The sequence below is a fragment of the Molothrus aeneus genome, chromosome 9 (assembly GCF_037042795.1).
Source record: "Molothrus aeneus isolate 106 chromosome 9, BPBGC_Maene_1.0, whole genome shotgun sequence".
Lineage (NCBI taxonomy): Eukaryota > Metazoa > Chordata > Aves > Passeriformes > Icteridae > Molothrus > Molothrus aeneus.
The window spans coordinates 5553070-5570020 of NC_089654.1; the positions used below are offsets into that span (position 1 = coordinate 5553070).

The window sequence follows — 16951 nt, forward strand, 5'->3', positions numbered from 1 at the left end:
GGGACTCCCTGTAAAACCTATTACATCTGTGCTCTAAAAAATGTATAGAGAAACTGACAGTCAGGAAAATGCAGTTTTGATTGTGCTTTGATGGCTGGGAAGCTAAAATTGTGTGGGTGGGTGGCTAAGTGTAACTCCATGTCCATGCCAGCTTTATTTGACTGGGAGAGCCGGAGTCAGGCCAATTTTCATTGTCCTTTCAAGACTTTCAGAGCAGCAGGATAAATAAAAGAATGAAATGGGGAAATGAACTTATAGACTTTGGGTGTCAAATGATTAATAAAAGGCCCAAACCTCGGTGTTTTGTTCTATTGATTTTGTTTTGGCAAGGCAAAGATAAGATTGTGAACCTGTATAAAGGGACGTGGTCTTTACTTCCCTCTGTGCCTTTGTGGTGGCTGGGTAATTTGCTGAATAGAAGTTTCACTTTTGGACTGAAAGCAGGTGTTACTCTACACTGAATTATGAGATACAAAACACTAAGCCACATTTTTGGGGCCCACATGGTATGGTTGGTTAGTATTAAATCAAAACAGGTCCCAAACATTTGGGTAGGAATATCTGAATTTCTCCAGTGCTTGCTTTGTGATGGTAAGAGAAATTATCTACTTCCCAAATCAAGTTTCAAGTAAACTACACCAACTTCTCATGGTGTTTGGGAGCCCCTGTTAGTCCTTGAGGCCTGTGCCCTTAGCAGGTGAGTGTGCCCATGATTTCAGTCCTCATCCTCTAAATCAGTTTCCTTAACCCAATCTGGCCACAGGATTTATAATTTCCAGGGGAAAGGAACTTGCAGCTGTGCAGGGCTGTGACATTGTCTGCAGCCCTTCAGAGCTCTCCTCCAGTGCTTTGTGTTGCCTGGTGTTGCTCTCCTGGGCACTGTGAGCTCCTGTGCGAGTACCAAGACCAGCCTTTCATGACCAGTGGGCAACAAGTATCCAGCAATCCTACTGCTGTCACAGCTTGTATTGCAACAGAGGAGTTACTTTTAAAAAATAGGAGTTGTGAGATTAGTTTGGACACGTTGAAGCTTTTTAAAGTGGAAGTTAAAGGTAGAAGAGATTTTTTAGAGACACTGGATGAGCTCAGCTGGTCAGAGCAGGGTAATGCCAATGTCATGGGGTCAGTGTCTGTATGGGCCATTCACTTCAGAGTTGGACTCAGTGATCCTTGTGGGTCCCTTCCAGCTCGGGATATTCTGTGATAGGAGCAGGAGTCTCATGAGGAGAAATCACCGTGTGTTGAAGTGCTGTGCAAAGTGCTTGTGGAAGCTCGAACTGGGAGTCTGACAGGAGCTGAGCAGACACACCAATGCATCATTACAGGCTTCACCACAGCCACACAGAGGCAGGGCTGCAGCTCAGGATGGCAGCAAATCCAGGACCAGCTGCATTGGTAGGTTAGTTTAGACTCCAAGTATGTATATGCTTGTAGCCTTTCTATCTCGATCCATCTGGTTAGAACTCAACATCTGTGAATCTAAGAGAAGCCTTTGCCTTTGGTGAACGAATTGGGGATGAGGCAATATTTTGAAGGGTGTACTGGAAAGGGTGAGAGGAGAGCTGTTTTATGCTTCCAGAAATTAATCTCGAGGACATGTTATTCTGAAGTGCATCTATCACTAGATGCTTTATGTGATGTGACAAAATGCCACAGGGACTGATCTATCAACTGCTGTTGTTTCAACTTGGTGTTACAGGCAGGGAATCTGAAAAGACATGTTTTCTGAAACTTTGTTGAAAAGACCTGTGGCTCTGGGAGTGCTGGAGTTCTGTAACTCACACACACATGGATTCTACACATGGCCTGAGCTCTGTCCTGACATTTGTGAAAAAAGGTTTCTGGGCTTCAATGAAACAAGTTTTTCACAACTCAGTTGCTCTGCTGACTCTTCTCAAACATATGGGACTAAGGCTGCACTGCCTGATTCCAGTGTCTCTGGGGAAGCTATACATAGAGACTGCCAGAAGAATATTAGCATTGACTAAGCAAATCACCATGGAAAGTGAGGACATATTTGAAACTGGGCCCACATTTGCAAGATGATAATTGGATGATTTTTCTATCCTGAAAATAGAACTTCTGGTGTTTCCCTTTTCTTCCCCTTCTCCCTTCCTCTTTTGGGGGGATTTTAAAAGCTAATTTGATTTTTATCCACTCTGAAAAACAAATAATTTTCCTCTAACCAAGCTCATATCTTTTGGTAATGTTCAAATCTCCATTCATTCTCTCATCATTCAAGAACTGAAAGTGATGAGATGTCAATATTTAATAGGAGAGCTTAAAAAGATTATTAAATACAAGCTAGGGAATTGGAAGAGAAAGCAAGAAAAAAACCCATTCCAAATCCAACCTTGAAAAATTTGCTTTTAATGAGTTTTCACTTTAAAAAGGGAAACAAGTATTGGGTTCATATTCCTTCATAAAGAAAGACATCCTTGTCAAGCAGCTATGAGAATTCACAAATTGGATGACAGACTGTGCTCGCTGCTTTAGCACGAAGGCAATAGATCCAGCACGAGCTTGAGAGCAAGATGGGTTTTAAAGTGTTCTGCTGTCATACAGAATCCATACCAAAATAATGAGAAACATTCCACACAGACATCATCCTAAATTCCCATTTCGGTATTATTTTCTCATTGATGTTGTAATTAATGCTAAAATAATTTGTCTGTGAGCCTTCAAGATGCTTAGAGCTTTCCAGAGGGCTGCTGGGAGCTGAGGGAATTTGGCACCTTGCAGAACCAGACCTTTTCTCCTCTTTTGCCATCCACACACAGAACACCACTGGAGCCTGAACATATAAAGTGTGGGAGAAAAAACAGAGCAAGCATCTAGCTAGCAGGATTTTTTTAACAGGAAAAAAAATCTAATCCAGTCTTGGTGCTGGTCCTAGTTTTTCCCTGTTTGTGTCAAAGCCCTTTGGGAGCCACAAGCAAACAGCCTGTGGTACTAATCTGCTGCTTTACAGCACTGGTATATGGTCACTGTAGAGCCACATGAGCCACTGTCAACTTCAGTTTTGCTCCAATTCATGATTCCTTTGTTAGTAGTAATAGGATGGACAGTTTGAAGTGACACCTCTTGAAAAAATCCCACTGTACTTGTTACGAGCTGTGGCCTCAAGTCTGCATTTTTGTCAGCTTTCACAGTGATTAGTCACTGTACAACAGCAAAGAGCAGAGCAGTCTATAGCAGTGCTCCTCTGGCATGCAAAAGATCTTGCTGGACTCCTAATCCTCACTTGGTACCTTAGTTCTTATACTCATTAAAATTAATGGGAAAGGGCCCTATAGAGGTGGTAGGTCTGGTTGCACTCAGAGATCCATTGTCTGGGATACTGTTGTGGCAGGGTGTTCAACCTTGGGATGGGAAAGAAGGGCAGTTCTGTGGTAGTTCCTCTCTAGCTGAATAAAATCTTTCCCAATGGACTTCAAAGCATCTCTTACCTGCCCCATCCTCCCTTGAAAGAATTGCTATAGAGAGGCAGGAATGAGAGCATGAAGTGGAAGGAGATGGATTTGGTGCCATACTGGAAAAGTGGTGTGATGGGGCAGGGCTCTCCAGGCAGCTGTTCCCAGGGAACTCTTCCCAGCTGCTTTTCCATGGCCAGGGTAGTGCTGCAGGCTGCTGGGTGATGCTGCAGGTGCTTTGCTGAGGAAAACCAGGAGCTGATACCTAAAGTGGAGTAACCTGGGTTGCAGGGTTGCAGTTATATGTAAAACTTAAGGGCGTGGTTGTAACTCAGAATTGCTCTGAACACACACAGTAATCCATGAGTGTGAGGTAGGGACCATTCTCAGTTTGTGTGTAAATGTGATTATTGTCTGTTTAACATTTCAGTGGAAGCTTTGGTCACTAAATGCTGCAGTCTCATACCTGGACGAGAAGTGCCCCTGAGATTTTATTTGGCCAGCAGTGTGGCAGTGCTATATCATACTGCTACATATGCTTGAACAAAGGAGCAGTGGGTTTTGGGACAAAGAATAATTATGGCTGTGGAAGTGAGAGATTCTGGCTTGCAGGAGAGACAATTCTTGGATGATAAACTGATGGGGTTTGTAATTTGATTTCAACCTGGTTGTGTCCTCCTTTCTTTACTAGGCCATGAGCTAACTAAAAATAAGGATATCATTAGAAGACCTGGAGCATGCTAAGGTGCTTAAACTGACCTTTTAGATATGAAACAAGCAAAAGAAAAGTCATGATGATTGTGAAAATTCCTAAAATGTGAAAAGGGAAGGTGCATCCAACAGGCAAAGATGTACAGAGCATGGATTTAAGTAAGGAATATGAAAAGCAAACCAGCAAACAGCTGACTTAGGGGATTGGAGTTCTCTGTAAAGAAGTTGAAGTTAAAAGAGAATAAAATTAAGCCAAGAAACAAAGGAGATTATAGAAGACATTGAACAAAGCATTTTTAAACAATGAAAGTTCCAAAAATAAAAGCATAGAAAAAGGAGATCAAAGAGACACCATTTAGTCAGATACAAATAAAAATATGAATTGGAAAAAATAAGGAAAAAAACCCCAAACTAAAGAATTAGGAGCCCTAACTTGCTTTCACACAAGCAAAAAGGGATTTGTGCAAATGAAAAGTAATATCACCTGTCATTAAAGTGCCCTTGCAAAGAGACAGATGAGACTGGCCACGGGGCTGGAGGGTAAAATGTTAATGACCATTGATGCTACAGTGAATGTGGTTAAATGCATGAGTTAAGGAAAATTCCTACAGCCACCTGGACAGGAGTGCAAGAATTTAAGGAAATTAAAGTGGGAAAATTGGAAAACAGTCTAGGGAAACTATGAAAAGAGGAAAAGTAGAAGAAAATTTCTGTGCAGTTTAAAATGGGCAGATTTTGAAGAAATTCACCAAAAGCAAAAGACTAAAGCATCTTAAAAAGATAAATGCAGATAAATAATGTACCAACAAAAGTAGGTTTGTGAATCCCAAAAGTAGAAAGGAAGGTTGTGAAAACTGTTGGTTACTTTGAACACAGCAGGTAAAAAACAGGAGCTGTGTAAGAATCTGAAGGACAAGTCTTTGTCAGAATGAACCTGTACTTATGCTCTGCTGGGCTTGTGGTTTGTTTTGTGCCTCAGTAGAAGCAGCAGAAAATAAATTTTAGTTTTAAATATAATACACAACACTACGCATAGCTGAAAACTCACAGTTTTGGCAAGAAAATTTTACTTTAAAATGTAAATAGTATTGTGGGCACTAACACATCAGTTGGCAGTTTAAGGGACGTGGTCATTGGTGCATTGGTTCAGCTAACTTGAGTTAAAAGGTTTAATTTCAATATCTTTTTGCAAAACATATTACATTAGCATATCTAAAAGCCGTGACAGGATTGAAGGATTGTCTAGTTGAAAGACAAGACTGAAAAAGTCAGCCAATGGACAGGCATATTTTCAAAGCTTAGTATACAAATGGAGGAGAACAGATTTTAAAATATCCATTTGAAAGAAGAAAGAAATATATTGTAAAAAAGACATTGAATTGTTTTGGGGAAAAGCGAGATGAGGGGGCAGTAGTACAAATATCTCAGCAATTTGGTCTCTGTGGCTTGAAGAGTTTCCCAGTTTTTCTGTTGTTTCTCTTCCCTCACAGTCTGTCATAATACTTTTTTTACATTTAGCAAAGATTTTATTGATAGATTAATCAAGTACCTGTCATTCTGACATTCCTAAGAGCTCTATTCCCTGGAGCCATACTGGAAAAGTGGTGGCTGGAGGCTGCTCTCCAGTAGTGGTCACAGGGAAGGGGTGGTGCTCAGCTTCTTGACACTCCTGACTGTTAGCATGAGTAAAAAAGCAGGGACTGTGCTCTGACTTGGCACCATCACACTCAGGCTCCCAGTGTTGAATTAGGTGAAATCTGGTGCCTTTCTCTGAGCCAGGGTGGATGGCATTGGGTCACCTTGTCTTGCACAGCAACTCTGTGGCCTCTTGGCTGCTCTGTGGACACTGAAATGCTCCTGGGCATTGCACACACACTGCACACCAGGTGGGAATGCCTGGAGCACATTGCTCAGGATAGACTCCTGGCCTGAACCTGCAAAACTGGTGTTCTGCAAAACAAGGAGTGTACATACAGTGGGCAAAAGCTGGGAACACCAGGGGAACTTCCACCAAAATAAGTTTGGTGCATCATTTTTCCATTGCTTCTGAATGATTCAGTTCCCACTCTGGGATTGGGAGGGTGCATATCTGCACACCTGAGGGAGTAAAGAACCTGGTGTATGAATACAAGTCTGCAGAAAATCCAGGGTGCAGGGGTCAGTTATTCATCCTGACACTGAAGAGACTTCTTTGATATGTAAGCTGCAGTTAGCATGAGAAATATACGGATCCAAGGGACCAATCATTGAAACATTTAAAGATGGAAACAAAGTGTGGGTTTTGCGTTAAGAAAAAAATTGAGCTATAATTTGTAAAATAGATGAAAGGAATGGTATGGATGACAAACAACAGACAGCTGGCTGATGGAGCTCTTTAGAAAGAACATTTTACTGTTTTGACGTACCCCCTTACTGTGTTAGTGGGTGTCTGATCTGTGATTTGTTGTTTAATGTGCAGTGGTGTGTGACCAACTAGAAGCAATAAACCACAAAGGTAAATTAAAAGGTAAATTAACAGTCTTAACTACTGGAACATGATGGATGAAATGATATTTCATTTCTCTTTCATACCAAATGGCTTGCTTTGCCCAATCTACTTCTCCCATAGCACCTCCAGTTTCCTTCCTGCCTCTGCAATTCCTCAGAGACACACATGTCCACAAGATGGTACTAGGCTACCAGTAGCCCCTACAATGGCTGGTCTGTGAAGGCTCTTGAAATTGCTGCAGATCAGGTGTCACCAGAGAAGTTCACTCAAAAAAATCTCATTAGTATTGTTTCCTACAAGAGGCATTCAGGCCAAAACACCTGTTTGGTTGTTTTTTTAAATGAAACAAAATTCCATGAGGAATCACAGCAGATCATTGCTGTGACTGATGCTCTGCACACTCACACCTGTTTTGTACCAGATAGCTTCATTATTGCTTTTGGATCCACTTCCAATTTCAACTAATAAACTAACTTACAAAAGAGAAGAATGAGGCCATGAATTACAGTAGCTTTATAAATCTGTGTTTTGACACATTTAAAAAAGAGAAATTTGACCTAATGTATTATAAATACCTCATTTGCTTTAAGCAATTATTGTAATCCATCACATTGATGCAGCCAACACAAATATACGCTACATTTCTCATGCTAAAAATTGCTCAAACAGGCTTGAATAAATAGTTAATACTCTATAAGCTGCTAGTGGAATAGCTCAATGATTAGCTCTTCTCTTCACACGATTCAAAGGCATTACTGATGCTGCTGACTAATGACTTGCAAAATTTTTGTAAAAGACACAGGTACATTTTTAAATAGCAGCCCAGTTCTTAAGTCAATGGCATTTCAGGCTTTGAAACTGCAATGCTTTGTTACATTGGTTTATGTAAAATTAGTCTTTGATTAATTTTTTTTTTAGTGACACTCCACATATAATCATGTTAATCCTGTTGTGATGATAGATTCAAGTTACTCTTGAAAAGTATTTTCTCATAATATGATTACTGGAATACTGTTAATCCTGACTGTATGAAGGAGGCTGTGATGTTAATTAAAGACAGTGAACTGCTTTCTCATCAGCACCGTGCAAGTGGAGTGATAAATAAGGCCCTGATAGCTTGGAAACCACTTGTTATTACTGATCAGACCGCATGTGCTTAGGCAGTAGAAAGGGTAAGCAGTCCCTACGAGGAGAGGTGCCCACCTTTAGTATACTTGGTACTTGTTTCACTGATTTTAATACAATTAAGTGGAGATGACCACATCCGTATGGTCATAATGAAACCCCTCAGTGGGAGATCTGAAGTAATGAGGAGAGCACATAATTTGTGACTCGAGGCCATTTAAAGAAGTCCGCGTGTTTAATTGGCTTAATAAAATTAAGATCATAAATGAGGCTGTCATTGTACCAGGGCCACCGAAGGAGGCTCAGGACCTGAAGGCCTGACCCAGTCAGACCCAGCAGGGCCCAGGCCCGCCTATCCCAGCCAGAGCTCCAGGGTGACCAGCCCGGCCTGGGAGCGCACGGCCGTGCCATCTGCGGGGCTTCCTTTCGGTGGCCGCGGGAGGTGTGCCGCAGGTGTCCCTCTGGGCTCCTCCGGGAGGCGAGATGCCCGCCTCGCTCTCCGGGGCCGAGCCGAGCGGGGCCCGCCCAGCGGGGCGCGTCACGGCGGCGGCGCGGCGGGGCGGGGGCGGCGCCGGCCGCAGTCGGCACGGGGCGGGCAGCGAGCGGCGCGCCGGCTGCGCGCACCCCGCACACGGCGCGCTGCCACCGAGGGAGGGAGGGAGCGAGCACCATGTGCCGGCCAGCGCTCGCCCGGCTGCTGCTCCTCCAGCTGCTGCTGCTCAAGCTGCACCTCGGCAAAGGTGGGTCCGGCGCGGTGCGGCCGCTCTCCCTCCGCGCCGGGGTCCCCCGGCCTCAGCGCTGCCGGGGAGGGGGCGAGCGTCCTGCCGGCACGAGCACCCCGCGATGTGCGGCCGCGGATGCCCGCTCGCCCCGGTGCCCTGCGCGGGGTTTGGGACCTTAGGAGGGCCGGGCACGCTCGGGGGTTGCGACCTACGGGGGCCGGGCAAGCTCTTCAAGCGGGCGAATGCAGCCCGAGAGCTGGTGACAGGAGCTGCCACCTTTAATCCCTTTCAGAGGGGATTTGTGCCTCATCAGAGCAGCGCGGCACCGAGTCTGTAAAGCAGATTTGCTTCGTTCTCCCCCCGCCCTCAACTTTAGTTGGGTCAGGTCCCTTTTCCCGGGACGGCGCCGGTACCTCTTCCGCCCCACGTCCCCAGGTGTCGGTGCGTTTTGCCCCGGCAACGGATGCGCAGGAGGTCCTAGCATCGCTGCGCTTTATAATTTTTCTTTGTCTGTTGTGTTTCGGATTTAACCATATTCTATTCCCAGACTCCTTTTCCCTCCGCCTTTAAAACAATGCGGGGAAGCACGGGAATGGCCCCTTTTATCCCTGCACAAAGCAGCTTCGGGATCGCCGCCGTGCTCCCGCGGAGGCGCGTCTCCCCCAGCCCCGCACCGAGCCGCTGTGCCCCAGCCCCGCACCGAGCCGCTGTGCCCTGGCGAGCCCAGCCGCAGCCCCCACCCGGCCGGCGGCGGCTCCCGGCGTCTTGCCCGGGTTGTCCGCGGCCGGGACGGGCGGCGAGGCGGCCCCGGGATACCCCCGCCGCCCGGCCGTGGGAGCGCGCCCCGCTGACCCAGGCGCGGCCCCGTGTCTCGCAGGCGCCGTCAAGGAGTGCGAGGAGAACCAGTTCCAGTGCCGGAACGAGCGGTGCATCCCCGCCATCTGGAAATGCGACGAGGACGACGACTGCTCGGATAACAGTGACGAGGCGGATTGCCGTGAGTATCCGTGCCCCGCACGGGGCGGGGGTGCCGGGAAGGGCGCGCTTCCCTTCCCAGCTGCGCTGCGCCTCTTTTTTATGAATGAATGAATGAAGTCGCGCCGTCCCCGGCCGCGGCGCCGATTGGCTGCCGGGAGCAGCAGATCCGTGACGCGGCGCCGCGGGGCAGCGGCTCCTCGCTGCCGCCTCGCCCGGCCCGGCCCGGCCCGGCCCGGCCGGGATGCCCGGAGCGCCGGGCGGCAGCGCGAGTCCGGCGGCAGCCGTCACCCGGCAGCTCCCTGCCCTCCCTCTGCCTGTCCCTCGCCTCCAGCAGCGCCTCTGCTCAGAGCGCCTCTAAGGAACAGACAGAGCGCAGTTTGTGTCCTCGGGGCAGATGGGAGAGATGTTCAACCCCGGAAGAGTCCGTGCTTAGGGCGAGTGGCAGGTGCTCATGTGAAATGTTGCTTACTCATAATCATCCTACAAGATGTGCGGTGGGTGTGGATCTTGTGTTTAAATATGTTTGCAGTCAGGGTGACAAGGCAGATAAACAAGTAGCACTGCTTGGTTTGGCAGTGTCAGCCATGTAACACTAATTCCTTCATAGTGTAAGGGAAGAGAGAGCAAGAGCTATACTTCCAGTCCTAAGAAAATGGCACTCGTTCCTTCTCCTGTGGTGTGGCCCTGGTGTGTATCACTGGAAACCCATAAACTCTGGGTACTTAGTAGGGTTATGCTGTTATAACTTGGCTGTTAATTTGCTTACAGCTTCTGATAGCCTGGGAGAATTTGTCTCAGCCATGGAGTGTAAGAAGCATCTGTAAAAGAAATTACAGAGCCTAAATCTTGAAGAGAAGTGTCTTTAATTTGGGGTTTAAAATTGCAAATATTGTAGCAAGTACCACATCTCTTGAATTATCTCTGTAGAATAATAGGCACTGAATGTGCATTCAGTGAGAGAACTCTTCAAAGCTCATAGACCCAGTGAATACATCACAAATAGAAAGGTCACTGGTTATGTGTTTTTCCATGTGTGATTTTCCTGTTAACATCTTCCCATGTAAGTCTGTCAGGTGATATTTGGAGTGAAGTCTGAGCAGATCAGTTTAAGGAGAGAAGGGATTCCCAAACTCGTATATTATAACAAGATGTTCCCTGTGATTACCCCATAACATTTCTTTCTGGTTGCTGTCTTTTTTCAGAGGACTTGATTGGCTTTATGTATGATATTTTTCTATGATCTGGGGAGTTAGCAGCATTAATTGAGATATAGAAATGGCTCTTACAGGAATTATAATGGCACTATTTAGAGGCAACTTAGATGTGGAATGTTTCAAATTGCAAAGGACTCAGGGAAGCTGGGGGTGACTGAGAACTACTGTGGACTCTTGTGTAGCCATAACTGGGAAAGTTTTCTCCGAAGTGTCTGTGTTTCCCAAGAGAGACAGTAATCTGTAGAAGTACTGAGAATCTCTGAGCAGGTATTTAATGGTGTTCTTGGAGCCTTCTCTTTCAAACCTCTGTGCACAGGTGTCCTGTGGACAGTGCTTTTGGAGCTGCCTTTCAGAGGTTGGGATTGTGGCTGGAGGAGTATCTTGAGTGGATTCTGGACCCTACACTCAACATGGAAGAGTGTGTTCGTGTCCTGAGCTCTTGCCCTGCATGAGTTAGGGGCTCAGTATCTGGGCTGCTTTTTTATTGTCTCCTTATAAGCAGCCCTCTTAGCATTGTGTCAGAAGAGTGTAGAACCAACATGCTGTTGAACATCAGCTCAGTGTGGACTGTGCTATGTTAGAATGCTTATTGCATCTGATTTAGGTTTATTTCAGAGGGGTTTTGTAGTTGTTGGGTTTGGGGGTGGTAAAAATATGTTCTTCACTTTAATCAGAATTTGGCATTTATTATTGATTGGGAATCAGACTACAGAAATTGCTCATGGACTGTTAATTTAGTTCATAAATAGAGAGACTTTGCAGTTGCTTCTTCAAGCAGGCTGAAAGACAAAAATTACATTTGTCATGCACATTTTTCTCACTTAAATTGTTCTGAACGCTGCTTTATTTTGAAAGTGCATACTGTTTTTCAGCATATGGAATGTTTGGAGTTCTACTCACTGGGTGAAAAAATACATTCCATGTTTTCACTTCTAGATACCGCCTCTGTTATCACTGCTGTAATAAACAGATATTTATTTTAAAACTATTTTATGAACATATGCAATAGAAGAAACTATTTTGGAAAACTCAGCATGCTGAGTGGTGATGGAGAGGGAAATGAATATGCAGGTAGCCTGCTGGCAGTGAGTACTGATAAGGACCCTGATAACCTCTGTAATTACTTGATGATTCTTTTTCCCAGAGCTGATAATGTATTTGTAATAGCTCATTGCTGCTTGTGTAAATTCTCCCTTTTTAAAGAGACAGGATGGTCTTTATGGTGTGAAGAATTGGTTTGTGAAACCAATTTCTTGTGGCAGACGGTCTAATACACCGGAAAATTTTGTAACCAAGAATATCTTAAATAGTTGGAAAGAGTTGATTTTTTTTTTTTTTTGGCAGGACTCTGTGGGCTTCCAACTAGAAATCATCTTTGCACAAGACTGAATTTTTGTTTGTTGTTATCTGTGTCCCCTTTGTGTTGTGTCCTGTGTCTGTCCCTGTTTCCCCCATCCTCTGAGTCCCCATGATTTGCTGCCATCATGTTTTGGATTCTAAGGAGAATGTTTCAGTAATCAAAGTGTATTGCATCCTTGGCATTTGATTTCAACTGAGTAATCCTTTTCTGTCGTGGCTGGTAGTTCAACTTATCTCCCATAGGACTGATGTGTGAGTTAATACAGCAAACATGGACCTGGAGGCAGCACTAGTTTTTTGGTGCGTTAAGTTTATCCAGGACTGGGTTTCTGGGCTAGCAAAAGAACAGTGGCCAAGGAGGCTGCCAGGAAGGGAGGAGATGGTGCTCATTGTGTGTAGGCACATGACTTGTGAAGTGTTAACAAGAGAGAAGGAGAAAACACTAATTTGTGTGCATTGTAGAAATATATAAAAATAAAGCAGTAAACAGATTGCCTAAATATGAAGATGCCGTTTTGCTGTCATGTTTTCAGAAAGTTAAACCATTTTGAGGAAAGGAAGATAAAAAGGGAGTAGATATGTAGATATGTTCCTTAAAATGTATCTTTGGAAAGGAAGCTAAACTCCAGAGAGATAACCAGTGGAAGTTACATTGTTTGGATTGCTGGGGAAATTAAGTTGTAAACTTTGGAATTAGAAATCTTGGGTACCTACTGCAGAGTTTAAGCCTGTCCTAAAACTATTTGTTCTGCTCTATGCAAAAGGGTTTGCTTGGGCTCAGTCCAGTCTGTGTAGGCCTGGAAAACAAAATCCTGGTCACAACTTACAGCTTACAATGCCACAATCTGCACTAAATGTGGTCCATACAATGAGGGCAGGGCCCCAGGGCAGTTCTGAATGTGATTTCTGTAGATGCATTTTCGTCCTTCTCTGTGATACATTTTCTCTTCGGAAACACTGCAAAGACTCTTACAAGCTGTTTCAGACAATGCTTGCAGATGCACAGTCATTGAGACATTTTTTGTAATGGTACAGCAGCAACTTTATAAAACATCAAAGCTACTTTTATAGTGGGAAAAAATGTCCATTTTCTGAGGTACAGTGTTTTAGCAAAAGCATTCTTTGCTGATGTACTCAAAATGTGGGGTACTGACATTTTTCTGTGTCTCCCTCAGGAAAGGTGGAGGCTGCAAAGCCAGGTCAGACTAGGGATGTGTGTGCTGTGTGTCCAGGGTGCTGCTGCTGTGTGACACATCACCCAGAAGGGAAAATACTAGAGTTCTGTTCTGAAGGGGGAGTGGCTCTTGGAAGCTTTTTCCCCAGCTTTACAAGTTTATTCCTGCTTGCCATTGTAGCCAGCAGAAAACAAGGAAGACCTTGCAAACAGCTGCCAGACGCAATGTATTTGATGCAAAATAGGAGCTCTTACTTTGATAGCTGTTTGATTTTATTTTTATGATTTAAGTATGATTTATCTTAACCCAGACCTGAGTGTGGGTGAAAGAAACTGGAGGATCTCTGCTTAAATGCTTCACTGTTGAATAACACTAAATGTGGCAAAGAGTATAGTTGCAAAAAGCAATCAGTAGCTTAACCAGTTTCCTAAAATTAAACACAAGCTGCAGGATCATTTCAGCTTTGTAATACCTGCCTGCAGGGGGACACAGCCAAATGCAGAATTGCTATTTCTTGTTTAAAGCTCCATTTTCCACCTTTGCACTGGTATCCTTTCTGTGATGTTGCTTGCTGGTGAGGACTGCTCATGGGGATATTTTATAGACAGGGTTGAGGCTACCTCAGGTATGAGATGCAGTCTGAAGGGAGTTACTGTTTCAAAAACTGTTCCCTTGTGTACAGAATGCAAGGTAAACATGTGGCATCAGCAAACCTCCCCTACCTCAGCCCTTGCCTGCCTTGTGGCTACAGAAGGTGGCTGTGTAGCTGAGACACATTTCCCTTGCAACTGGGAGGAAGGAGGAGTCCTGTGCTTCCACTGGCTTTGTACAGAGTCTGCAGAGTTTGACTCTTGCAGCTCGTGTGGAAGTCCAGGAGGCAGCCTCATGGTCTCTATGCTTGTCAGTTGAGGTTTCACTAGAGCTGGAATTTGGGAGTAAAAACATATCAAAAAGCCCATTTGAAAACTAAATTCTGGATCCTGTGCAGAGTTAAGTATGGTCTGGGTGGCTTTGAAGTGCAGGTGTGTAATGGTGTGCCAGGCTTGCAGCTTTTGGGCTGTGACCAAGTGGCACAGTAGGCACTCACAATGCCACATGTATTCTATAACTTTTTGTCCTCTGTTATGCATTGCTGCAGTTTCTCTTTTTCATATTGAACCATGTCCTGTATGCTGAGTGATTGCTGCTGCTGCCCTGGAGATCCTGTGCATGTCACCACGTGGAGTTTTAGGGTTCCCCGACTTATGCACGGTCCCATGCTCTTGATTGTGTCAGTGACATTTCAACTGTGTTGTGTGGCCAGCTTGCATGCTTATCCCAAAACTGGAAGCACTTGGAAGACTGGTGCTGAGAGGCAGGACTTGTTTGCTTTTCTGTGTGGCTGCTGCCTGCTTGTCCTGGTCTGTACTGGATTCATGTCCAGCTTAGGCTCAAAACCAGTTTACTGACTTCTTGTGCTCCACAGTGAATGTCTTTATTCATTTATCTTCATTTTTCATTATATTCTTGTTATTTGCTCTGGAAAAACTAACTTGCATGTTTTTGGTGTCTGGATTACCTTCCCTGTTAGTGCAACCTGCTGCTACAACATGTATGTAGGAAATGAAGTTTTAAGCACTTGCCCTTCTTCATTTCTCTATTTCCTGGGACATTTTCTTGAGCCCTTTTATTTATGTACTTTATTTATTAAGCAGTCTAGATGCAGACTGCTTTCTACAAGGCGGTGATTTTCTGTCACTCCTGCTCATGGTCTGGAAAAGAAAGAGAGAACTGAGATGGGACCACTGAAAAGACAGAAGAGAGAGCTGGGAGAGCCACTGGGGACATTACTGAGGGAAGTGAACTTGGTTTTATGCAGTGCTGCTGTGCTACAGCAAGAAGGCACAAGAGTTGCTCTAGATACAGTTACAGGAATGAGCTGTGAGCTGAAAAGTTTTCCTGAGGTCAAGGAGAATGGGAAATCAGTGTAATGATTAAGTTCAAGAAGGAAATTATGAGAGTGCAGTTGAAACCAACATGACTTGGTTTGTTTATCAGAGAGCTCAGAGCTGGCATTTCAGAGGATAGAAGGATATTCTACATTTTGAGCCAAGGTAGGTAAATTTAATCCAAAGCATGTTAATGTATAAAGAAGCTGTGGCTGCCTCATCCCTGGCAGTGTCCAAGGCCAGGCTGGCTGGAGCACTGAGCAGCCTGGTCTAATGAAAGGTGTCCCTGCCTATGGCAGGGGTTTTGGAGTGCTCTAATGCTCTTTAGAGTCCCTTCCAACCCAAACCATTCTGTGATTCTATGAAAAGTCAATGCAGACCAGTTCTCTTGTGTCTGCAGTGTTCAAGACCCAGCCTTAGCACAGGTTAGAAATGTAATTTCTGACTGATTGATGTTAAGAGTGGAAGATACTTAGGATAATTTAATAATAATCAGAAAATGTTCCAAAGTTTATTCAAACTGCAATTATGAGACCAGAGAAACCAAGTGTAATGTGTTGGTGAACACATTTGTTTGATACACCTACACTAAGAGATTCCCAGTGCTAGAAATAATAAGTTTTCGTGACTCCATTGTCCACCTAAAGGACCATTAAACACTCTGTTACACCTGAAAAATGTCCAACTATTATTGATTCCCTCAGCAGACACCCAGCTTTTGTTTCTGCTGGCCTTTTCAATACCATCAGCTTTTTGAATTCACTGACAAATCTACCATGTCTTTGGTGTGCCTCAGAGACTGATGTTGTGTTAGGGATGCATTTGTGGTAGGATTGATTTGGTGTGAAGTTTTCCTGATCCTTTTACTGGTGTCCTTTTCTTCTCTACAGCTTTCCCATTTCCCTGCAGCTTTTCCCTGGTAATTTCAAAGATATTCCCAAAGCATGCTGTTGCTCAGTTCTGCTTTCCTGTGTCTGCCTTATAAAATGCTGTAAGATGTCAATTGTTCTTTCATTTTTTCCCGAGCCCAGGAAAACAAATCAGTAAGTTGAGTTTGGTGATGGAGATGCCGATGTGGGTTGCTGCTTGTTGTCTTGTGCAGTAGCTGGTCCTTGGCAGAAAAGGAGTCTGCATGCTCTGGTGTGCTCTGCTCCCAGGGCAGACAGCTGCTTCCAGCCAAAGGGAAATCCTCACTATTTTATGGTGCATGTGAGGGAAGTCTTGGAAAAGCTGAGTGTAGTTTTTCTAGCTCTCTATTTTCCATTAAAATTATTAATATGTAGATACCCACAAGGGAGGGGAAAAGGGTAAAAGGCCCTGTGATAAAATTAATGCAGATTTTCTACTCTGTGAGAAATTCAGTTTGAAATGCAAGCAATAAAAACCTGATTAGACTTTAGAAGTTAGAATAATACTGTAAGCTAGTTGAAAAATAAAACTAAACCCTTGCACACTGAAATATTTTCAAAAGCCAGATTTTAAGGTGCAAGAAGTCAAAAGATTTTTAAAGGAGAGTTGTGAGCTCTGTCACTGATGGTCCCTCAGGGTGACACATCCTGTTTCTTGCCTTAGTAATGATGCCCTGGTAGACTGCTTCTGTTCCTGGCAAGGCCCATGACTTTCCTTCCCAGAGCTGTGGCAGATCTGGCAGCCCTGTGCCTTTTCCTCATGAAGAGGTGAATAAATGGTGATAGAGCTCTTCTGCTCCAGAGTGACTCAGCTGGACAAGAGTCAGCAGCCAAGCCAAGAACAGAAATGAGGCCTCCTGCCTACCAGTCCAGTGCTCAACACACACAACTCCTTGCAGAGGTACCTGTTGGACAAGTGGAAGGGTTGCA

The 16951-nt window shown here is 44.6% G+C and overlaps 1 protein-coding gene across 2 annotated transcripts in view; it reads left to right on the plus strand.

The window, feature by feature from the left end:
- Positions 1-8386: 8386 nt before the first annotated feature.
- The window catches only part of LRP8 (LDL receptor related protein 8), a 170856-nt gene continuing 162291 nt past the window's right edge, over positions 8387-16951 (plus strand). For both annotated transcript variants that reach the window (XM_066555469.1, XM_066555470.1), the window contains exons 1-2: positions 8387-8477; positions 9337-9456. In XM_066555469.1, the coding sequence (XP_066411566.1) occupies positions 8408-8477; positions 9337-9456 (190 nt within the window). In that variant the 5' untranslated portion in view covers positions 8387-8407. The remainder of the gene's footprint in view (positions 8478-9336; positions 9457-16951) is intronic.